Source organism: Bufo bufo, chromosome 2 (assembly GCF_905171765.1).
Source record: "Bufo bufo chromosome 2, aBufBuf1.1, whole genome shotgun sequence".
Classification (NCBI taxonomy): Eukaryota; Metazoa; Chordata; class Amphibia; order Anura; family Bufonidae; genus Bufo; species Bufo bufo.
Window position 1 is genome coordinate 121970534 of NC_053390.1, and position 25385 is coordinate 121995918.

A 25385-nucleotide genomic window follows, 5' to 3' on the forward strand; every position below is an offset into this window, starting at 1 on the left:
CAAAGCACACTAGATGACAGCGCGCTGAATTGGAGACTAAGTAAGAAGTCCGATCTCGTGCGACTCCGAACAGAGTTTGCACCAGGCTTCAATACGGGGAGCAAAGGAGGTTCAGTTTAGGAGTGGAACGTTACTCGTACAAAAGACCAACACCAGAGAAGTCCATAAACGCGGTAACATTTAACCATTTGCAAATAAGAAAGACATATACTTTGCTTAAATATTTACAACATAGTGACAATAACAAATCAAGTTATTGACTGCATCAATTATTCATATTCATTAAAGGATACAAAATGTATATTATGAATACTGATAAACATCTGGATCAAGTTATTTATGTTAAGAATCATGCATATGGATTTATGAATGAAATGGAACACTATTCATGTGGATTTATTGATGAATGAAATAGTATTTTTCTTATATAAACAATATAATATATCCAACTATCCATCACAAGCATTGATTCATAAATCAAATAATATACAACACTTGGATCAAGATACTTTATACATTCTCTATTTTTTTAAATATTTATTTTCTAAAATCATGGACATGAATATAAAAGATTGTAATCATGATAAAATGGTCAGAGTAGGTTCACACTGGTCTTGTAGTCTTGTATTTTATAACATATACACCAATCAGGGTATATTTCTGTCTTCTCTACTTGTACGCACCAGTAGCCCATATAGGTGGACAGACAAATACATGTTTGATTTTTGTATAATTAAATCATTTTTATTCTTTTATATTATTTACCTTTTTACATTGTCCTGAGGCTAGTTTAACACTAGCGGCAGGGGAGTCTGGCAGGCTGTTCCGGCGGGTGAACAACCTGTTTCCGTCCTGCCGCTAGTTCACGTGTGCCCCCGGACTGCCGCTCCGTCCCCATTGACTATAGTGGAGTTCTGGCGGCAGCGCACGGCGAGAGGCAGCCGGACTAAAAGTACTGCATGTCGTACTTTTAGTCCAGCTGCCTCTTGTCGCGCGCTGCCGCCAGACCACCACCCCCATTATAGTCGATGGGGACGGAGAGGCAGTCTGGGGGCACACGTGAACTAGCGGCAGGCCGGATCCGACAGGCTGTTCACCCGCCTGTCGGAGTCCCCTGCCGCTAATGTGGAAGTACCCTTATATTGACTTTAAACCTAATAAATATCTGCATTTGATGCAATTCCAGATGATAGAGTGCCTGTTAATATTTTAGATATACATATTCACAGACTGTGGGGCACTCCAACAGTGCACCTATATCTAGAAATCAAAACCCGAGAGACACTACAATTTTTTTATTCTTTTCATTTTTTTTTTATTCAAGCTACAATCAGCGTTTACATCTTTCCTATGAAAAAAAAAAAAAAAGATCTCATTTAGCATATAAGAAGCTATGCATGTTGAGGTGGGATGGAGGTCTTCAGTTACCAAACATAAAACATCATAACCTAGCTGCTTTATTTCAACATGTGAAAGACTGGATTTGGGGAACTTCATATTTTTCGGCTGGGCAGTTACAACAGGAGATCCCTGGGACCTGTTGGCATTGCTACACACTAGACTTAGAGACATCCCAGTGCAGGTAAAACACTGTACTTTTGAGGGATACAATTATGCCATGAAAGGCAATTAGGAAGATATATAGACTTGCAATAAACCTGTCACAAAAGATGCCTCTATGGTTGTTACCCGGTTACCCTCAGGGACAGCAAAACAAAATGTACAGGGAATGGAAAGGAGGGTAATTAGTCGATTGCAAGACATTGTGCACATTAGGACAAGGTTTAATGTCCTGGGAGCAATTCCAAACTAAATATCAGATGGCAACATCACACTATCTCCCCTTTTACCAGACAAGATCCTATTGTAAAGCACAATCAGAGAAGTTGGGAGATAAAGATTGGCGTGGTTCGACACCTTATTGGGATCGGATAAGAGTATGACGCCACTCTCAGACTTATGCCAAAGAATTCAAAACATACAGCCCATAGGGATAGTCAAAGGGGTATTTATTAACTGGGAAAGGGAATTGGGAGATAAGGACTTGACACGCAAAAATGAGAGAAGGAATGGACTTCATAAGACAGGCAATATAAAATGAGCAATGGCGTGAAACTACGGATAGTGCATAAAGCCACCTATGCATTTGATCTCCCTTATCGCCAAAACGCCCCAGCACATTACCTTAGACCAGTGTTTCCCAACCAGCGTGCCTCCAGCTGTTGCAAAACTACAACTCCCAGCATGCCCGGACAGCCTTTGGCTGTGCAGGCATGTTGGGAGTTGTAGTTTTGCAACAGCTGGAGGCACACTGGTTGGGAAACACTGGTCTAAGACAATACCCTAAGTGTGCACTGCCAAAGGCAGGATTGTTACATGACCTGTTGGACTGCCCTGACCTGCAGTCGCTTTGGACACAAACTATAAAATATATACACTTGGTATAGGGGGTGACTGTTCGACCCAACCCATAGTGTAAATTCCGAGGGACCAAGATGCAGACTCTGATGGCTGTTGTGGAGGGGTGGGGGGGGGGGGCTATATGTGCTTCTCATGTCGGTTAAAAAAATTTTACCTTGAGACACTGGCTGAAAACGGGGGTTCCTACCTGGGAGGAAGTATTAGGGACCATGAAACAAGTGTTATACATGAAAAGATTGGATACAGAACATAAGAAAAAGCTATAGGTAGATTCATAAAAATAAATAAATAAAAATAAGAGATATTCGAGAATTAATGGCTCCTTTTAAACAAACTAAATGGTATCTGGAGGCCCAGATAGGAGGAAAACTGGGTAAATTGGGCTTAAAGGTGGCAAGAAAGGTTATTGAGGAGAAAGGAAAAACAAACGACAGTCATTGTGAATGGGGTTGGGGGGGGGGGGGGGGGGGGGGAACTTTTGGGAAAGTGGATACTAAAATTAAAAAAACAGATCAGGAGGTATCCGCATCTCTTCTCAATGTAAGTCGTGATTAATGCTTTATGATATACTGTATTGTATTCTTTTCCTGATTAGAATATTAAAAAAAAAGAAAGTAAAACCTATCCATGTATAATGACCACAAACCAGATAAAGAGTCCTAATGCACATCAGGACTACAAGACTTTAGTTACTTTCACCTGCACCACACAGACTGCTCGTTTACACAGACAATGGTTGGGTATGAACATTTGTTTGGCCAATCTGCCAATGTAAAAGGGCCGTAAAGGCTATGGACACCTTTGGGGCAATTCTTTTTATTGCATTTTACCTATTTATTTTGGGCTAAAAAATTTTTTTTTTATAATTGGTCTTTATTAGAGAAATGGAGCAGTTTTTGTAATACATGTGGCTAAAATCAGTCTATTTGCAGACTGTCCCTCCTGAGTTCTGTCAACCAAACGCTCATGTGAAGCCTTTTTTTCTGATCTCCTGACCTCAAACACTTATTATAGCTAAACCATTATCAAACTGATAATATTACTTGAGTGTTTATGAGGGCAGGAGATCAGAGATAAGGACAGTCTGCAAATAGACTGATTTTTAACTACTTGTATCACAAATAATCCTGAAAATGTTTAATAAAGACCAATTGAAAAATTATATTTATCCCAAAATTAGTAAAATGCAATCATAAAAAATTGCCCCAAAGGTGACCATAGCCTTTAAATTTGTCAGACTTTGCCCTTCCTTTTTATACATTGTCAGAATTCTCCCTTTATTCCTTGTACACTTTGTCAATTTAGTATTTTGTCAGAATTCTATTTCCTTTACTTTCTTAGAAATGTCCCTTTTTTTTCATTGCTTCTTCGGAATTCTGACTTTTAGTAGACAGAAAAAAAAAAAAAAAAAAAAAGACACATTGATACTAAGATTTTAATTGCATTTATTTTTTTTTTTTACAAAATTACAATTTAGAGCCTAACTATTGTATCCAAAATAATCATAATAAATATAAGTCAGTACTGAAATTAAATTGCTTATCCAGTAGTTAGACATATTTACATGGTCTAGCTAAATATAGTGCAAATCTGTAAGATTTTCTGTCAGTTTAAAGGGGCTTTCTGACTGTTTTATACTGATAACTGATCCTCGGGATAGGTCATCAGAATCTAATGATTGGGGGTCTGACACCTGGGACCCCTGACGATCAGCTGTTTGGAGGACACAGGTGAGCCGCTGCCTCCCACAGCATGCCAAGCACAGAACCATAGATTGTATAGCTTCTATGCTCGGTATTGCACCTCACCCCATTCAATTGAATGGGACTGAACTGCGCCTATGACATCACTTTGCCTATGTGACTGGCGCAACATCACTGACCTAGGGTAAGCTGCAAAAAGGCCTAAACAGCTGCTTGGCGGGGGTTCCAGGTGAACCCCCACTGATGCGACAGTGATGACCTATCCTAGGTCATTAGTATAAAACAGTCAGAAAACCTATGTCCTATGCAAGGCCAACATATTATAGCTACAGGCCCTTACTAATAGTTAAAGCTGCACAAATATGTGCCATTTGGCTACTATGGAACCTTAAAGTTAAGAGTCTAATAAATTCATGAGCAGTCTCTTGGGGTGGCAAATCACAGGCTGCTATGTATACACAGTAGCCTGTCAATTACAGCCCCAAAAGGTGGGGTGAACACTCCTCATGAATACACGGGACTCCACTGCGAGGTGAACACTTGTAGGGCTCATAGTAGCCAAACTGCACCACCTTGGATAATGGTAGTACGGACTTATAATATGCTGACTTACACAAGCCAGTATATTAAGCTGACAGATCCACTCAAAATAATTATAATATATATATACACCATATCATACAGTAGGCTAGCTTCACTTTTCACTTGGATTATTAAGAAAGGGGGGTTCTGGAAGTAAAATATTTAAATACCTATCGTCAGGATAGGCCATTAATATAAGGGTCCATTCACACATCCATGTGTGTTTTGCGGATCCACAAAACACGGACAGCGGCAATGTGCGTTCCGCATTTTGCAGACCGAACATTGCCGGCACTAATGGAATATGCCTATTCTTGTCTGCTATTGCGGACAAGAATAGGGCAGGTTCTATTTTTTTTTTCGGGATCGGAATTGCGGCCCCATAGAAATGAATGGGTCCGCAATTCCGTTCCGCAAAATGCGGAGCGGAATTGCGGATGTGTGAATGGAGCCTTAGATTGGTTGGATTCCGACTCCTGGCACCCTGCGTGATCAGCTGTTTATAAAGGCCATGGTGCGCCATTGAGCACTTTGGCTTCTACATAGGCCTGTAACCTCATGTTCATTGGTCGCAGGGCTTATGTGCAGCTCAGTTCCATTTACATGAATGGGCCTGGGCTGCAATACCAAGCACAGCCACTATACAGAGTATGGCACTGTGCATGGTATGCTGTGAGGACTGCTGTGGCCTCCTGAAACAGCTGATTCCAACACACCAGATATTGATGACCTATCCTGAGAATAGGTAATAAATATTGTACTCCCCCAAAAACCCCATTAAGGCTCAGTCCTGATCCATATCAAGGTAGATAAGCACTATAGCAGTCAAGAGGTGGAGGGAAGGAAAGACAAGTACAACTAGTGCAGTGCAACACATACTTGATGGTTGAAACAATAGTGCAGAGGTGGCGGCGTAGTCTCAGGACTACAAATGTGAGGTTATTTCATAGGGAGAAGGGGGGATCTGAGGATGCAAACAATTACCTGATTTCTCATACAAGAAATTTTAAAGATTTTGTGAACATTTAGAACAATACGGTTTTAGTTGAAGATTATGGCAGGAGTTTTTTCTCAAAAACCTACAGTGGTACAAAGAGTATTTACAATAATGTTGTGCAGACCTTGGCGGTCTCTAGAAAATGTATACATGAAGACGCAGTCTCTTGTATTGAATTAGACCAGCCAGTGAGATTCTCTTCAACGTATGGCATTATGCCAGATGTTAGTTGGTTCACGTACGTCACCTGTAAAATAAAGTTACACCACCATGTTAATATTTAAAGTGCAGAACTAAAGTATCATTAATGGTAAAGGGGTTTTCCAGGACTTGGATATTGATGGCCTATTGGCAGGACAGGTCTTCAATATTAGATCAGTGGAGGGCCATCAACAGACACGCACACCAATCAGCTGTTCATGGCAGCCATCGGCACTGGAAACTACAGTGGACAAAGCAATTAGCCGAAGGCCCCAACATACTGCAGCTCATCCAATTTGAGTGAATCGGAGCTGAGCTGCAACACACTGACACCACCCATACCTGTACTCAGATGGAGTCTTCTGCTTCCGGCTGCGTCCAACGTATAGTTTCCAGTAACAGCAGCTGCTGCGTAAAGCTGATTGTTGAAGTGGTGGACGTACACCAATCTGATATTAATGAACTGTCCTGAAAACAGGCCAAAATCTAAATTCCAGAAAATCCCTTTAAATGGGATTCCTTCTTGCCCTATAATGCTACCTCCCCCAGACTCATATATTTCTTGGAGATGTGCAAATCAATTTGTAATTTGGACATGATAGAGAAAATTAAAAAAGTTTGTGAACCTGTTCTAGAATGCTTCCATCATCCCAAATAAAGACACTCCTATAGTCAAACAACAAAACCTTACTATAGAAGTCTATCCAATAGTAAATACCAAATGACAAATTCCCATTGTGTTTTAATCCCTTAAATACCAGCTAATTTTTATTTTTTTTCGTCATGTTTAAACAGCCATAACTCTTTTTTTCATTGACATGGCTGTACAACTCCTATTTTTATGCAGGAGAAATTGAATTTTTTGGTGCCGTTTGAGAGCACATTTTCTATATTTGCAATGCAAAACTGTATAAGCCCATGAAGATGCAAGCCTTCTGTAATGTTAGAACTTGAAGACCACTAGAACACTGGCAGTATTTTTATGATGTACCTGTGAAAACATTTCATAAATGAAAGCTACAAGAAAATATATTTTTTAAAATCTAAAAATCTTATTCGAGAAGAATGCTTCTTTCTCCATGTGTCCGGCTCCTTTCTACCCTACCCACTTTCCTAGACTGCTCCCTTAGGGTCCATTCACACGTCCGTAGTGTATTGCGGATCCGCAATACACCCCGCCGGCACCCCCATAGAAATGCCTATTCTTGTCCGCAATTGCCGGAAGATAGTCGTCGCGCTCCGTCCCCATAGAGAATGAATGGGTCCACACACGTTACGCAGAATTGTGGACGTGGGAATGGAGCCTTATTCTGAATTCACTGATAAAAGCCATCTCTAGAGAGAATAATTCAGAAGGCAGAGTTGGAAGATTAAAAAGGAAAGGAGCCCGATAAGCGGAGAAAGAGGCATTTTCCTCCAAAGGTCTATTAAAAACTTTCTTCATTTAGCTTGTACTATTGATGCACAGAAAGTGATTTATAATCTTAGGTACACTTAAAAGACAATCCGGTTTCATTTTTCTTCTTCTAGTAGAAAGCCATTTAAAGTAGGTTATGTAGTAGGGTTAGTGCTCTGTAGATTCACCGTTTCTTGCCCTTCCTATTTTGTTTTCCTGATGGACCTGAAAACGTATTTAAAGAGGTAGTCTGCCTTGTGTCAAAGGTCCACAAAAAATAAGCCATGACAAGGAATCCACTGAAATGATGCAGTGAAATCCATGTGCTGCCCAAGAAAATCTCTAACATGTTAGGTCCTTTACAGCATGAAATGCTGTTTGTAATCATGGAACACTCAGGCGCAAAGTGATTGTCCACTCCTTTATTATTGATTGCCTGTCCTCAGGATAGACCATAAATATTTGATCAATAGGGGTCCAACACTCCGTAAATTAGCCATTTCAGAGTAGCTTTGGCGCTTTAACTTCAATTGGAGCAGTGGTGCAGAAACCAGCTTCATATATTACACAATGGACAGAACTTCTGGTGCTGAAGCTACTCCGAAACAGCTGAGATTAGGCAGTCTATATTTAATGAGTGGACAACCCCTTTAAAAACAAATACTGTGAATGGAGAACCTGCTTTTACCTAAGAATGCTCTAATATGGTATTTAGAAATGGGTTTCAACCCAATTCCATGCATGAAAAACATTCACATAGATTACAAATTTTCAGCTACTGAATATATGTGAATATTACCATTTGCTGATATAGGGTTCATATACAATTGATCACCGTGCCGGTTCCAAGACCTATATGTTACCTGGCATTCATCTGTGTTCTGACGGTATATGAGAAACCCTGCACACTGCACCTCACTTCTCAGGTACTGTACTGATGGCGGGCAGGTTGCCAATGTTACCGATCTCATTGCTACCACATAAGGATCTCTGGAAGACATACAAGATTGAAAGTATAAAAACACAGGACTACAAGATATCCAACAAACTTTACAGTAATCAAGCTACACTGTTCACATCTGCATTGTGTTTTCTGCTTATAATGGAATCCATGATGCTCTGCGAGATCAATACGAGGGAGACCAATGGAGTCCAACAGACCCTCTATTGACTTACATTTTGATGTCCATCATTTTGGTAGAAATAGTGCTGCGAACAGCTCTGATCCCTGGTCAAAAAGGACAAAATTTGCAATCAACCTTGTAATGTAAATGTGAACAGGCCTCAGACCTTTTTTCAGTAGCAGGATCTGATGTTCGATTGATTGGACTGATTCATTTAGATTGAGCTCTCCAAGTACATTACTAGTTTCTTGGATCATATCTGGAAGGAGTCTAAAAGGTACAGCCCTATCATAATATGTGCAGGCTTTTAATGCAGTTTTTGAAGCCAAAACCAGGAGTGGATTTAACCTCTTCGCTACCAGTGCCATACATGTATGGCGCTGGTGGGGGTCTTTAAACGTGGTGCCCTCTCACGCGTGCAGCAGGTGCCATAGCCGACAGGCCTCTGCTGTTTCAAACAGTAGAGGCCTGTGACTAATGTCTACGACTGGCAATAATGCAGATTGCGGACATTACAGCCTTTAGATGCAGTGTTCAGGTGTGATCATGGCATCTAAAGAGTGTAAAGCCCAGGAAGCGAGCGCTTGAGGGTTAAGCAACAAGCAGTGTAATTTTGAAGCAGAAGCAGTGCCCGCACAAGTGCCGCCTCCTCTTCAAATAGAAAATCTGATATTAATGATCTATCCTGAAGAGAAGTCACCAATATATACCCGTTGCACAACCTCTTTAATGTGTTCCTTTGGACAACAGCTGTAGCTGAATAGTTAAGATGGGGAAATTAGGCTTCAACATACTGTGTGTAGACTCAGCCTAAATAGTAGAAGATGCTTGTGATTTGAATTTAAGAGATGCAAAGTGAAACAGTGATTATGCAAAGGTGACTTCTCAAAGCACCCAGCATTCAGCCAGAGAGACTTTCTTTAAAGATGACAGTCGGCGGGCACCACTCCAAAAATATCAAATTACTTCCACTAGTGGATACCAACTGACCTAGAGTCTCACTCCGACTCTGTCCCTAATCTCAATACAGTTCAGTTGTATACAGCTCTTAGCTTACATGTATGAGTGAGGAAAAATTGCTACTCCCTTTGTTTGAAGTGCTTACACTTTCAGTCCTTTATTTGCATAACATTAAAAGCAGTTTCTAGGCTCGCAGGCCTGTGTTTCTGAGACACCGAGTAGTAACCTACTCCATGTGCGACGTTTCGGGGGTCACACCCCCCCGTTACTCATGCATGGCTATCAGGTGCAACCAGACAATTTAAATACTCTTCGTTCTCATGTCTCAATCATCAACATTATTAAAGACATATGGTTACAACAAAAGCTGATTCACAAAAATACCCTGAAGCTACATGTGTCATTTAACCCCTTTGGTTTGAGTGTTTCCAACTTGTTTCGTGTTGTAATAGTTTGTTTATTTTCTTCTGGAGTTTGTCCGGGGTTCACATTCTAATACTACCCATTTTAACTCGTTCCATTTGTGTTTTTTCGCTACAGTGTTGCAGTAGCGTAGTCCCCTCATTTTTATTTTTACTTTTTTAGCAACTTTCGCCATAAATCTTTTTATGCTTGATCTAAGCTCGTTAAGCCTTATTCGGATTTCTCTTTTTGTCTGTCCTATGGACCACATGCTGCAGGGACATCTAATGCCATAAATGACATTTTTAGTCAAACATGTAGTATAATGGTACATAGGTATATTGTATCCTTTTCTAGGATGATTTATTGTATTTCCTTTTATGATCTGATTGCAATTCATACAAGATAAACATGGAAGTGTTCCTTTTTGCTTGTGGCCAAAAAAGTCTCTTTTGTATTTTTACGTCACCTTTAATTAATTAATCAATTACCTATTGATTTCCCTTTCCTATATGAAAAATTTGTTTTTTGTTTGAAGAGTGAGGACCCCTCCACGGGTACCCACAGAGCTAAACCTAAATTTATGTCTGACTGGGAATCGGAACTGGGATCCACCTTCTCGGCAGACCAATGGTCTCTATCTCTCCTCTTTACTCATAAGTTAACTGTGTCATGTAATTTACAGGAGCTTAACTACAAAATCCTTACCAGATGGTATAGGACCCCAGTTCGATTACACCAGTTTTATCCCCAGGTAACGGATGTATGCTGGAGGTGTCTCGCAGCGAAGGGCACAATGACACATATATGGTGAGATTGCCCAGGTGTAGCTCCCCTGTGGCGAGATGTTTTTATTTTATATAACCACCTATACAAAGCTACTGTTATTCCTTCCCCCGCGATAGCTCTCCTATCCATGCTCTCAGGGCGGATCTCTCAGATTAAGAAAGGGGCTCTACGCCTATTCATTTTAGCTATGAGACAGATAATCCCCCGCCAGTGGAGGTCTACCGAAAATCTTTTGAGAGTAACCTGGTCTGGCGCTTTGGATGCGCTGGTGCATATGGAGGAGCTGAGTGCCTCGGACACAGAGTCTGCTTCGGCTTTCTGGAGGGTGTGGGATCCATGGAACCAATTCCGCACTTCCACGTCTTTTCCTGGGTGGTTGACGACTGGTACCATTCCTGGTAGCGGTTCCTAAAGTGATGTATATGGTAGGGCCAACCCATTTTTCTGTCCCCTTCCTCCCCTACCTCTTGTTCATGTCATGTCTTTGTCTGTCGAGTCTAGTCTTGTCCATTCTCGTGTCATGTGATTGTCTGTCCAAAATTGGGAAATGTATGCCATACTTCCTTTTCTACTCAATTCTGGTGGTTCCCATCGGCTTATTATTTGTCAGCTCTATTTTGTATGGGTGTATCTGGATTGTACTACCTATGAATCGCTTATGGAGCCAACAGTTGGCCATTTCTTTTCCTTTATATATATACTTGATATGCTTGTTGTATCATTCATTTACATGCTTCAATAAAATAATGATTGAACCGTAAAGAGTTTTCCATATTTTTTATCATGTTGTAGTAAATCCCAATATTTAATAGTTTATTTTTTTATCAAAAGGGATGTCAGGAGTGGTGACAGTTTATGACAGTCATGCACCTGTTTTAGTTGCTACACATATTCCCCATGTAATAATAAAGGAATGGCACAACATAGAGAGATCAGAATAGATGCTCTAGAATTATTATTTCTACTAGAAGTTATGAATGAATTGCTAGCAGTCTGCAGTAAGGGTACAGAGGGGAGGTAACCAGTTGGTGGAGTGTACCTGCACAGACTTACTCTATCCAATCAGTGCTGCCATTTTCAGACTAAGTACTTGCATTCCCCATATCAATAGCAGATAACATGGAAGGTCTGGGCTGCCGCCCAGGGCTCGTGTTTCCTAGGGGGGCCCATGGCCACCCAGACCATTCACCATCTTAATAGACTCCACATCCATCCAGCCCCTCAACAGGTTAAAATGCAAAGCCTGCCTTTAAAGGGACTCTGTCACCACTTTCTAACCCCCCCTTTTAAAAGTATTGTTCTCTCCATGGCGCCCTTGTGATTACAAAGGTGTTGTTATAACATAAATTCGCCGTCTCGTTTTGATAAAAATACCTTTTATCTAACCTGTCAATCTTGTGGATAAGGTGCCCAGGGCGTTTGTGAAGGTCTGAAGCTGCCGCCCGCCGCCGTTGGTGCCCAGCTCCTCCCCTGATCCTTTCAGCGCCGCCTGAATGTAAAGAAATCCGCCTCCGGCTCTCGCTCAGTGCCCCCTCCTCCTTTTCAAAGATCCCGCGCGTGCGCACAGGCCTGTGCCTGATGCGCCCGTGCGGACATTTAGAATCAGCCTCATTGAGCGAAGTGCGCATGCGCGCACAACGCTCAACCTACTCATAAGACGAGCACTGCAGCCAGCCACTCAGAGCCTGCGGCTCCATACAGCGCTTGGCAGGCTCTGAGTGGCTGGCTGCAGTGCTCGTCTTATGAGGAGGTTGAGCGAAGTGCGCGCATGCGCACTTCGCTCGATGAGGCTGATTCTAAATGTCCGCACGGGCGCATCAGGCACAGGCACAGGCCTGTGCGCACGCGCGGGATCTTTGAAAAGGAGGAGGGGGCACTGAGCGAGAGCCGGAGGCGGATTTCTTTACATTCAGGCGGCGCTGAAAGGATCAGGGGAGGAGCTGGGCACCAACGGCGGCGGGCGGCAGCTTCAGACCTTCACAGACGCCCTGGGCACCTTATCCACAAGATTGACAGGTTAGATAAAAGGTATTTTTATCAAAACGAGACGGCGAATTTATGTTATAACAACACCTTTGTAATCACAAGGGCGCCATGGAGAGAACAATACTTTTAAAAGGGGGGGTTAGAAAGTGGTGACAGAGTCCCTTTAAGCTTTAATATTGTTGTGCCCTATGTAACTGACAGTAGCAGCTGAGAAGTGGATCATAAGCTATTCCACTGCGCTTTCTTCCCAAACTAGCTTTGCAGGACAAAACACACATACAATGCATTTGAAAAAAATCTTCAGACCCTTTCTCTTTTTCATATTTTGTTATATTGCGGGCTTCTGCTACAATAAAAAAAATATATAAATGGAGATAGATAGAGATATATATCCAACGCTTTCCCCCATCAGTCTGCATTTATTATCCCATGATGAAAAAGTGAAAACAGAATTTTACAAAGGTTTTCAAAACTAAAAAAAAAAGCTAAAATTTTGCAGGGACACGAGTATACATATAAGCTATGACACTTTAAATTTTGCTCTGGGGGCCTCCCATTTCTCTTCATATTTGGAATATTTCTATACCTCGATTGGTAGTCTACCTGCTATGAATTCAGATGGGTTTATTTTTCCAAATAATATCCATCCGTATATATAAGGTCTCACAGCTGACAACGCATATCAGAGTAAAAACCAAGCTATGAGGAGGAAAGAACTGCCCTCAGAGCTCAGACAGGATTGTGTGGAAGCAAAAATCTGGAGAATGGTACAAAAAAATTTCTGCTGCACTGAAAGTTCCTAAGATAACTGGCCTCCATGATTCTTAAAGAGGTTATCCAAGACCTATAATGCCCCCCATATGCCCAGGCCCCTCACAGAGGTTGTACTTGCCTCACTCCCCAGCACCCGCATCGCTTCTGATGCCAACACAGCCAGCGCATCTTCCCGTCGTGCGATGCTAGGGAGGCTCATTCCTGTCACAGCCTGCTATTAGCTGCTGACACCGGATGTTTTCATCTGCGCGACGGGGAGATGCAGTGCCAGGGAATGAGGTAAATACAATCTGTGTGAGGGGCCCAGACATATGGTGGGCATTATAGTTATTGGATAACCCCTTTAATTGGAAGTGCTAGCAGTCTGCAGTAAGGGTACAATGGAGTGTTAACCAGTTGGGAGTGTTCCTGCACAGACTCACTCTATCCAATCAGTGCTGCCATTTTCATACCATGCAGGTACGTTCCCCTCCCCCAACTGGTTACAACCCCCCTATACCCTAACGGCAGACTGCTAGCAATTCATTCATAACCTCTAGTTGAAATAATAAAGGAATGGCACAACATAGAGCCATAGGAATAGATATTCTAGAATGGTTATTACATGGGGATGCATGAAGCTATTAAAACAGGCATGTGACAGCTCCTCTAACTGTGCAATGGCCAAGATTATACTATAAAGTGAAAGAGCGGTCTCCTTTTAAACCGTCAGCTGATTCAACAGACTTCTACAGAACCTGTTCTGCTAAACGCTAATACAATTAGTGCCCCCAGGACAGAGTGGAGAGGGGGGCAGCAGTAAGTTTGTGTTGACGTCACCGTTTATTTTTCCCCTTCTTCTGATCCATCAACATAACCCCAAAAAGACAGATTGTAGTGGAATTACTTATGTAAAAAAGAAGGTGTAAGACCAAATATGTAAATAAAGTTCTATTTCACCCCAATTAATGAATCAAGGCCTAAAGGAATTACTTATGTATAAAACAATGTGGGCACCACAATAGCAGTAGTATCAGACAGCTTTTTCACCCCAAATTAGTGCATCAAAGTGTAGTAGAATTGCTCATCTGTTATCCAAGGGGGACACTGTTCTATTGGCCTCCCTAATAGTGTGGATAAAGTTTCCCTACACTGTCCCGGTCCTATCCCTGAAATCTTCCAAACTACATTTTTTACAAATAAAGGCTTTCCTAATCACTGTCCCTAGCGCCCGTTACATCTCTCCCTGCACTTAGTTCCCTGGAGAATGGTGGAGACCGGGCAGGATGAGGCTTTTTATAGGGCTGACACATCACAGGGGCTAGCTAGCTGCTGATTGGCTGGCTGCACGGCATTATGGACGATTCCTCATTCCCAGGCTTCTTACTTTCACTTTGCAACATGTGCAGCAGCCATTTTAGAAAAAAAATTCGGATTTGTGACTAATCCGATTTTTCCTGAAATTTGGATCAAATTCCACTCCGATTCACTCAACACTAGCTAAGACACCAACCAATTAGAATAGGGACTGTGTACCCCACCCCTCGGACCCCCTCGAAATTAATGGAGCAGCAGGCCAAGCATGCGTACTGCAGCCCCATCTATCCCTACAGAAGTTCCGGAGACAACAGTTCAGCACTATTTACAGAATTCCCTTAGAGATTAATGGAGAAGCAGCATGCATGCCCGACCTGCTGCTCCGGTCATTTCTGGGACTCCTGAGGGGTATGGCTTCCCTCTTGTTGTGATTGATTAATATTCCAGGTCCTCCACTGATCTAAAAGTTATCCCCTATTCTGTGGGTAGTGGGTAACTTGTAACCACCGGAATACCCCTCTGTTTCAGTAAGGCTACTTTCACACTAGCGTTTTCAATTCTGCTATTGAGATCAGTCATAGGCTCTCAATAGCGGAAGAAAACGCTTCAGTTTTGTCCCCATTCATTGTCAATGGGGACAAAACTGAACTGAACGAAACGGAATGCACTAAAATGCATTCCGTTCCGTTTGGTTGCGCTCCCATCGCGGACAGAATAACGCTGCAAGCAGCATTTGTCTGTCCTCAATGTGGTGCGGAGCAAGAAGGATCTGTCCTGACACAATGTAAGTCAACGGGGATGGATAATTTTCTCTGACAATAGAAAAAGGATCCGTCCCCATTGACTTTCAATGGTGTTCATGATGGATCCGTCATGGCTATACAAGACATAACACAATCGGATCAGTTCATGACTGATGCATGTGGTTGTATTATTGTAACGGAAGCGTTTTTGCAGATCTATGACGTAGCCTCAAAAAAGTTAGGCTACTTTCACACTAACTCAGTTATTGCCTCATCGGCCATTTAGACTTTCACTTTCATCAGAGAAGATCACATTTTCTCAAATGCCATGTTAGAGTAAACCAGTAAACTCACCCAGTTTTAAATGAATTCCTCCGAGACATTAGCATAACAAAATCTTTGGTCTTGCTTTGCTTTACAGGCGGGCAGGTTACATAAAATATTTTGTCATCATCACCAGCAGATTCCACAAGGTCGCAGCTTCTACAACCAGAACATAAAAAAATACTGTGAAATCTGCACTGAAAATAAAACCGGAGCAGAAATCTAGGATGCATGAGTAAGTAATGTTTAAGATTTAAAAGGGGTTATCACAATACATTAGTGCCTTGTATTAACTTTCTCTACATGATAAATGCCATTTGCTGAAGTGACAACCCCTTTAATGGTCCTCAAATTACCTACATACAGACATGATATGGAACCGGTGAAGCGGAAAAGATTGAAAGATTGATATATTTTTGTGGACAAAAGTTTCAGTAACACTTGTGATCTATACATGTATACGTATTTTTCTCCCTATAAGACGCACCAAAGTGGGGGGGGGGGGGGAGAAGGTCAGTGCGTCTTATGTGGAAAATACTAATTATACCATTATGGAAGCACTCATTAGTGCAAGACGGTTGGAGTGCGATGAATGCGGTGCTCCCTCTGCGGGCTGTGTACTCAGATTCCTGGTCCTCCTTGGTCGCACGCTGTGCTGTGACCTGCGTACAGTCAGGTCACAGCACAACGCGGCAGGAAGAGTGCTGGATCTCAGGAGTGGCTGCGGTGTCCAGACCAGGAGAAGCAAGTTTATTTATTTTTTTCTGATCTGAGGTTTGTATAGGGATTCTCATTCACATTGGGGCTCATTCACATTGAGGTCTGATTGGGGGTCTGATCAGAGTACTGGTTGGGGATCTTATAAACATTGGAGGTCTGACTGAGGCTACATGCAAACAAACGTATTTTGTTTCCACGTCCCTTCCTTTTTTTTGCGGATAGGATGTGGACTCGTTCATTTCTATTGAGCTGTTAAAAAAGCCGGATAGTCAGTTTGTCCGTGGTTCCATGCCACAGAAATAAAATAGAGCATGTCCTATTTTTGTCCGTTTTGCGGACAAGGATTGGCATATACAATGGATCCGCCAAAAATAAAAAATAAATTAAAAAAAATACGGATGCCATACGGACGTCAACTTTTTTTTTTGCAGATCCGCAATTTGCGGACCACAAAACACATACGGTCGTGTACATGTAGCCTAACATTGGTGGGTCTGATTGGTGGTCTGAACAGAGGCCTAATGAAAAATTAAACGGGTTACCCTTTAAATGCCCCAAGCACATTGACCGCTTCACCTGTTTGCTTGGTGCTCTGATCTTTGTAAGCAGTTTGTAAAAGGGTGAAGTGGCGCTTTAAATTGTTTTATACGTGCTTTGAGTATAAGGGGGGGGGGGATGTCCTGGTTGGCGCCCACCCACAGTGTTTGATGTCTGTCCTATTGTCTGCCTTCTTGTGTCTGATGTGTAAAGGGGGTTTGTAGAGAGGAGGAGATGACAGGAGGCAGTTGAGGGAAAGGACTGCTGATAGCAGTGAAGAGAGCTACTAACACTCTGCAGAGAGCAGCCTTGACCAAACAGGACTGATCTGTGTGCCCCATCATAGCATGAGTTGTCAGATCATGGCCAGTGTACTGAGCGCCCACACTGATGCCATGTGTGCCCTGAGAGATTGAAAACAATGTTTTTATACCCAAGACAGGGGTCAGCAACTTTGGGCAGGCACTCCAGCTGTTGCAAAACTACAACTCCCAGCATGCTCCCTTCACTTGTATGGGAGTTCTGAGAGCAGTCAAGCAAGTGTGCATGCTGGGACTTGTAGTTTCACCACAGGTGGAGTGCCAGAGGTTGCTGATCCCAGCTCAATTTTCTATAGTAACTACCAATACATCTGTAACCATCAAGCTTTTCAACCAACTGTGACTGGAACCACCAAGTAATGTGCCTCCTGCTGAAGTCAAGTTTCAAGTACATATAAAATGTTCATCTTATTGCTGAACCATCCTCAAGTGAGGCCCCAGAATAGTATCTAGGGCCACACATAGGACTGACTCTTACATGCTGCCATGTAACAAAGGCACTATCCATTGGCAGAGAGGTTCACTCTACAGGCCTACCTATAGTAGTTGGAGGCAGTGCTAACCTGCAGCTACAATTTAAAGGGGCCATACAACCATACAAGACCACCACATAAAACTAATTTTTTTTCTTACAAGTAGTGAACATCCCAGTGAGGCCGCAGTCCAAGGTCAGATAGCAGAAGATAAGCCTGGCTTGCTTGAACCTTCACCTGCATTTCAATTTTTATTGTCAAAACGTCATTTTCTTCATATGTAAAAACCTGGATCTGAAAGAAGGCAAAATGATAATGACATGAAGGATTCAGTGCATTTCATATTGTAATACAAGACCATGGTGAACCTGGACACTGCCAAAGGTAAGCACCAATGAAAAGTGTCTAGACTCCATAATGAGGTGTGACAATACCTCACCAGGACAAGTTGGAGCCTACACTATAGATTACAACTAGGGATGAGCGAATCGACTTTGGAGAAGACATCCGAAGTCGATTCACAAAACTTTGTTCCAATACTGTACGGAGCAGGAGCTTGTACAGTATTATAATGTATTGGCTCCAATGAGCTGAAGTTATTGCAGTAATTTGTACTGTAAAAAAACATTTCCCGAACTCAGGTTCAGTTCCTAGGTACCACTTGGAGCAGAAGCTCCGTACAGTATTGGAACAAAGTTTTATGCGAATCGACTTCAGATGTTTCATCCGAAGTCGATTTGCTCATCCCCAATTACAACTACAGACTGGTTCTGTTCCATCTAGAATTGGTCAATTTAAAATGGACTACAGAATTTTCAGACAAAGCATTGCTTTTTGAAACAGTCCTGTGAACTGTACTGTAAAGTTTACATATTTGGGCTCTTTCTACTCCTTTTTGGGGCAGAGCACAGGACTCTGTATTTCAGATCCCCACCTTTGGTTTCTGGCTTCATTGCTCCCCCACATAGGTGCCACTGGTCTCAGGTCTCCCTATATAAACATCCGGATTGATTCGGGTAACATTGCTGCTGCAGGCAATGACTGGCTGCAGTGGTGACATGCCACCCATGGGTCATGTTAACCGGATGTTGACATGGAGAGACCCAAGACCTGCTAGGGGGAGCAATGGAGCCAATACACAGCAGCAGGGAACAGGTACGTATGATTCTTACTGTGGCTCCAGCCACGCTGTTTGGGGGGTGTAAGCAGAAAAGAAATGAACAATCCCTTTAATTTTTCTCGCAGAAAAACTGAACACTTTCTGCCAGGTTTCCCCACATATCACAAATGATTGCTTGAGGGAGGTTTCATAATCAGGTGCTGGCACTTAAGTCAACCATTATGAGATTGGTGGGGGTTTCAGTATCCCCATGGGGGGCTGTGGTGCTCAGATGTGATCTATTCATAGTGTACAAAGCACAGTGCTGTACCCTGTATAGTGGCTATACTTGATCATGCTGCTCATTCCCATTTATTCGAATGGACCTGAGCTGCAGAACACCCATATAACCTATGGATGTGATGTCATAGGACGAGAAAGAGACCACAGCAATCATCTGAGCACTGCAGCCCCTTCAAACAGCCGATCATGTAAACTGATATTAAAGGGATACATCCATCAAAAAGGGCATTCAAAAATTCTAAAAAGATAAAAATTAAAAATTGTTAGATGTTTCTTTTTTCATTTCAGCTGTACTAGACCATTAAATTGAATACAAAAAATATTCAGATTCTGTCGCAGTCAGTACAGGGAGATAAAACTCCTATATAGATAGGTCATCCATTGTCAGTTTACTGCTGTGGTGAGGGGAAGATGCTTCCCAATAGTATAATAGTAGGTGTAGAATTGGGATAACAGTATGGCAGCTCAATCTTTCTTTTGATAGGCATAGATGTCCACAGAAAAGCAGTGCATTTATCGGTGTAATGAATAATACTCTAATTGGGTCACTCATCCCTACCCTTCTCTGATCGGAATGAATCTGACTGAGAAAGTCAAGTGAGGCTGTCTGCTGCGTTAAATGTCCAAGCAAAGAGGAAGTTAAAGAGTTTAGACAGGAAAAATAATTCATGGAGTGGTTCCAAAAAATTATATCCACACGTTGCATACGGGACCACTTACAACTGATTGAGGTGGAGTGGCTCAGATTCACCAGACTCCATGATATGGGCTTGTCCAGCTAAAATACCTCCTCATGCTTTACAGCACTCCATAGCTTTCACCAGGGATATTTGGTACAGGTACCTCCTCTTCCACCTTTTATATTCACACCTCACCTTTGCAGTAGTACGACTTATATTATGGCCAAGCCCTGGATTGCAGCAGGTTTATTTTGTTTTAAAGACCAAAAGGTGTTTTATGACTTAGGGCTTGTTCACACGCCCTTTGTGCTCCCGTGGCCGTATTGCAGGCCGCATACATTGGTTCCGCAATACACTGGTCACCAGCCGTGTGCATTCCACATCACGGATGCGTACCAATTCACTTAAATGGGTCCGCAAATCCGGAGATGCGGTGCAGAGCGAAAGCACGGAACGGAACCCCACAGAAGCACTACGGAGTGCTTCCGTTCCATGCTTCCGTTCTGCAAAGAGATAGAACTTGCGCTTTTCGCGGAACAGGCGGATCACGGACCCCATTCAAATGACTAGGTCTTCGATCTGCATGTGGCTTCCCCACGGTCAGTGCCTGTGCATTGCAGACCGCAATTTGTGGCTATCCTTTGGATAGATCATCAGTATCTGATGAGGGGCAGACATTCGGGACCCCTGACCATCAGCTATTTGAGGAGGAAGTGCTGTGGCCTTATGGTTTGACGCCTACCCTCAGCCAGTGATGTCATGTTCATCGGTCACCTGGCCTTGTGCCAGGCTGCTCCTCCACCTGTTGACTGCTGCAAAGTGCATTATTGCTCTGTTCTGGAAATGTATAGCCCTACCATTGAGATCCCATCTGTATGTTCTTGTTAAGGACCTCCATTCTTTGTTTGGACTACTTACAACTCTTGAGATTCTGCTGACAAGTTCCGACTATGGTCTTTGTCTATTTCTTTGAACTATGTATTCTCTTTTCCACCGATATATATACACATATACACACACACACACACACACACACACACACACACACACATACACATACAGAACCCAGATATAATAATTAAGCCTGCCAATAAAGGGGGAGGGGTGGTCGTGATGAGTAAGGAGAAATATGAATCAGAAATGGCGAGACTGGTTTCGGATGAAGCAACCTATAGAAAGTTGAAAAGTAACCCCACCCTTGAATATAAAAAGATTCTTGATGGCATACTAGTAGAGGGTTTTAAAAAAGGGGATATTAAACAAAAAAAGAGTTTGAATACCTAACCGTTCCATTTCCCATAGTGCCGATGATATATCTCCTGCCAAAAGGTGCACAAAAGCCTGATTGATCCCCCAGGGAGGCCTATAATCTCGGGTCTGAATTCCCTGACCTGTAAAATCACAGAATACATTGATTTTTACTTACAGGGATATGTGATGCAGAACCCCTCGCATTTGAAGGATACAGGGGCAGTGATACACCTTAAAGATCTGAGCCCGCCCACAGTAAATACATGGATGGGCACAATTGATGTGGCATCCATGTACACAGTTATCCCCAAAAAATTGGGTATGGAAGCGGTAGGGAGTAGGATCCAAAAAGACCCCAAAATAGGAGATCTGCAGGGGAATTTTATCCTGGAATGTCTAAATTACTGTCTTGATCACAACTACTTCTGGTTTAGGGATTCCCACTATGTACAGTGCATTGGTACGGCGATGGGGGCGAAATTCGCCCCCAGTTTCGCCAACATCTTTATGGGGGCATGGGAGGAGAGTACCATCCTTCCCACACTAGGATCGGACACCCCAGGGGGTAGGTTGACCCTCTGGAGGAGATATATTGATGACTGTCTCCTAGTGTGGGAAGGAGAGAGAGAGGGACTTGAGACCTTCATTCACCAGCTGAATAATAATGAGTGGAACCTGCGGTTTGTGGGGGAGATCAGCAATGTTTCCATTAACTTTTTGGATTTGTGATGGCCGATTTAAAACTAGTTCATATTTTAAAGAGACGGATGTAAACTCATATCGATATGAAGAGTTGCCACTACGGTCCATGGCTTAAAAATATACCGAAAGGACAGTTTAAAAGAATGGCCAGGAATTGCACAGTAGTGGAAGACTATAGGACACAATGTAAGGTGCTAAAAGATAGATTCCTTGAAAGGGGGTATGATGAGGATAATTTGGATACGTGTATCCAGCCTGTAGAGGAGGAAAGAAAGAAAGAAAAGGAATGTATAAGAAAAAGAGAAAAATAATGAGAGGGACTATAGATTCTCCTTTGTGACAAAATATTGCTCGGACAACATCAAAAAAGTGGTGAAAAAGAATTGGGGTATATTAAAGAACGACCCAATTTTAGGAAAAGTCATACCTGATAACCCTTTATTTTTTAGGAAAGCGTCTAATATTAGAACGAAGCTTGTGCACAACGCCATCCCTCCAGGGGGTGTAAAGCCGAGTAAGGAGGGAGGGAAATTCACATGGTGTGGGTTCTGCACTGGGTGCAAAAACCGTAACACAAAAGGAAGATCGAGAACTGTCAACTGTATAGTATCCAAAAAGAATGGAGGGGAGTTCCGTATAAAAGGAAACTGCTCTTGCGAAAATGAGGGTATTATATACGTGCTGGAGTGCCCTTGTGGACTCCAGTACGTTGGTAGGACAGTGAGAAAGCTGAAAATAAGGATCCAGGAACACCTACGGAACATCAGGAAAGGCCTGATGAGTCATAGTGTATCAGCCCACTTCAAGCTCGTGCATGGGAAGAATCCGCGGGGCTTGAAGTTCGCTGGAGTAGAAGTGGTTAAACCACATTGGCGTGGGGGTGACTCGATGGCACAAATTAATAAGAAAGAAGTACAGTGGATCTACCAGCTAGGGACCCTGCAGCCAGGTGGTTTGAACATAGAATTTGATTTAAAACCATGCCTAGTGTAAACTATTACTGCGGGTGACGCTATTTGGTGAGTTCTTTACCTTCCCTCTTGAGGACCTTTTGGCGACGTCATGGGGGAGTGACCGCTCAGTGGGCGGTTGTATCACGTGATGGACGTCATGAGGAGGAGGGGAGGTTGAGAGCTCCTGAATGACGAGACCAAGAGTGGGCGGTGCCTAGGCGATTGCATTATGAACAGTATAGGTAAATGTGGAAAGTTTGAGGGATCTGTGATATAGGTTGTATAAAATAGGAGAGTGAAAATAAGAGAAGACGTGTCACGAGATGGGAGTGTATGATGGTATAAATAATGAAGTTTATTTGCGCCATAAAGCTGCGGTAACCCGAAAGGGGAAGGATGAAAAATAAGTGGTTTTGATTGGAAGAGCACTCTTTTCCAAATATATTTGAAGATTATTGTTTGTATTTTATTTGTATTTTATATGCTTTGGAAACTATGTGAAAACAGTGTTTGTATAATGATATGGATGAACATCGGCTCCTGTAATTTGGGAAGCTGGGCTATTTAAAAGGGCCCCACTGTGGACATGCGCAGTTTTCGCCCCTGAGGAAGCCAGAGAGCGAAACCCGGGTCGGGCAGGAACGTTACAGTTTTTACCTTTGCTACATGCCTTTTGTCTACTATCGCTTGTGAGTAGAATAAAACCTTTTAAACCAACTTGTAAAAGGGTGCTACACTATTTGCCAATTTTCTTAACCCTGCAGAGGAGACGGTCTGTGGAGGATCGGATCCTTTGGGTGAGGAGGATAGAGGCTGGTGCCCAGTTTCATTCACCCGTGAACCGGATGATAGTCTCAAGCAGCGCGGTTTCCAAATTTCCATTACACATATACATACAGATAGATATATCTATCAGCACTCCAGGAAATAAAAATTAAGAACACTCTTTATCCACCTTGGCTTGAGAAAGGCTCATGTAATTGTGGGATTGGCTTTTCCCGGTGGGCCGTGAACCCACATTTAGCTTTAGGCTGTGCTGAGAAATATATATATATATATATATATATATATATATATATATATATATATATATATATATATATTAAAAGTTGAGAAAAAATATGTCCTGAGGTCCTAGAATAAAATAAAAAAATAAAAGGAGGAATCTGATTGGTTCCTATGGGTAACCAAGGCCTCTTTCACACTTGCGTTGTCCGGATCCGTCGTGTACTCCATTTGCCGGAAGTGCCCGCCGGATCCGTAACACCGCAAGTGAACTGAAAGCATTTGAAGACTGATCCGTCTTCAAAATGCGTTCAGTGTTACTATGGCACCCAGGACGCTATTAAAGTCCTGGTTGCCATAGTAGTAGTTGGGAGCAGTATACTTACCGTCCGTGCGGCTCCCGGGCGCTCCAGAATGACGTCAGGGCGCCCCATGCGCATGGATGACGTGATCCATACGATCACGTCATCCATGCGCGTGGGGCGCCCTGACGTCACTCTGAAGCGCCCAGGGAGCCGCACGGACGGTAAGTATACTGCTTCCCCACTACACTTTACCATGGCTGCCAGGACTTTAGCGTCCTGGCAGCCATGGTAACCATTCAGAAAAAGCTAAAACGTCGGATCCGGTAATGCGCCGAAACGACGTTTAGCTTAAGGCCGGATCCGGATTAATGCCTTTCAATGGATTTTTGACCGGAGCAAAAAGCGCAGCATGCTGCAGTATTTTCTCCGGCCAAAAAACGTTCCGGAACTGAAGACATCCTGAACGGATTTCTCTCCATTCAGAATGCATGGGGATAATCCTGATCAGGATTCTTCCGGCATAGAGCCCCGACGACGGAACTCTATGCCGGAACAGAACAACCCAAGTGTGAAAGAGCCCTAAGCCAGTTTTCCTTTACACCAGTTTTGATAAATCTCCCCCATAAGCTGTTAATATACGGAAATTTTGATGTTCGTGTCCCTTTAAAGGATAACGGTCGTATATATTTTTTTGGGAGTATTGGATTGTGGTGATTAATATCACCTTGGTGGCCCTATTTCAACTTTTCACTGTGTATTGAATTACCCCTTAATTCCACATTTTTGTTCCCTGCCTACTTTTACCTGTGCTTAAAATAGGGTTGCTAGGCATGGTCTGTCTATCTGTTGAAGGACGGAGCACGTAGAAGCACGCTGCGTGCAAGGTCACATTACTGACAGCCAGGGACTAAGTAAATGATTAAAGCCAGGTCCGCCCCAGCAGCTGATAACAGTGCCTGGGCTGTGTGCACTTCTCCCTGTCCCTGCGCTTGGCAGACGCTCCCTCACTCAGCAGAGCTGGAGAATGCAGAGTTGAAGCAGCGCAGACCAGGGAAGGGAGATCTGCCATCTGCTCAGTGTATAAATGGAAGCAACATGTGGTAAGAGGACCCCTTTGTGCTGCAGGAGATTAACCCTTTAGGGGGAGGGCTCTGGTTACTGACACTTTTGGGGGGCTATTGTTACTGGCTAGTGAGGACAGGCGGGATTAGCCTCAGGGTGAGGGCAGTGGCGGCCATCTTAACTGATTAGGGAAATTGCCGTTTTATGCAGACTGGTTGCTAAGGGCTGAATCTTATTAAATATGGGGTAAGTCAGTCTAATAGTAACTAATTCTGGA

At 42.9% G+C, this 25385-nt stretch overlaps 1 protein-coding gene across 1 annotated transcript in view; it reads right to left on the reverse strand.

Moving 5' to 3' along the window:
* Positions 1 to 5133: 5133 nt before the first annotated feature.
* Positions 5134 to 25385, reverse strand: part of ACOT12 (acyl-CoA thioesterase 12) — a 70309-nt gene continuing 50057 nt past the window's right edge. The window contains exons 12-15 of the mRNA XM_040421502.1: positions 17909 to 18042; positions 15729 to 15857; positions 8164 to 8290; positions 5134 to 5950 (exon numbers count right to left, since the gene is read on the reverse strand). Coding sequence (XP_040277436.1) covers positions 5807 to 5950; positions 8164 to 8290; positions 15729 to 15857; positions 17909 to 18042 — 534 coding nt within the window. The 3' untranslated portion in view covers positions 5134 to 5806. The remainder of the gene's footprint in view (positions 5951 to 8163; positions 8291 to 15728; positions 15858 to 17908; positions 18043 to 25385) is intronic.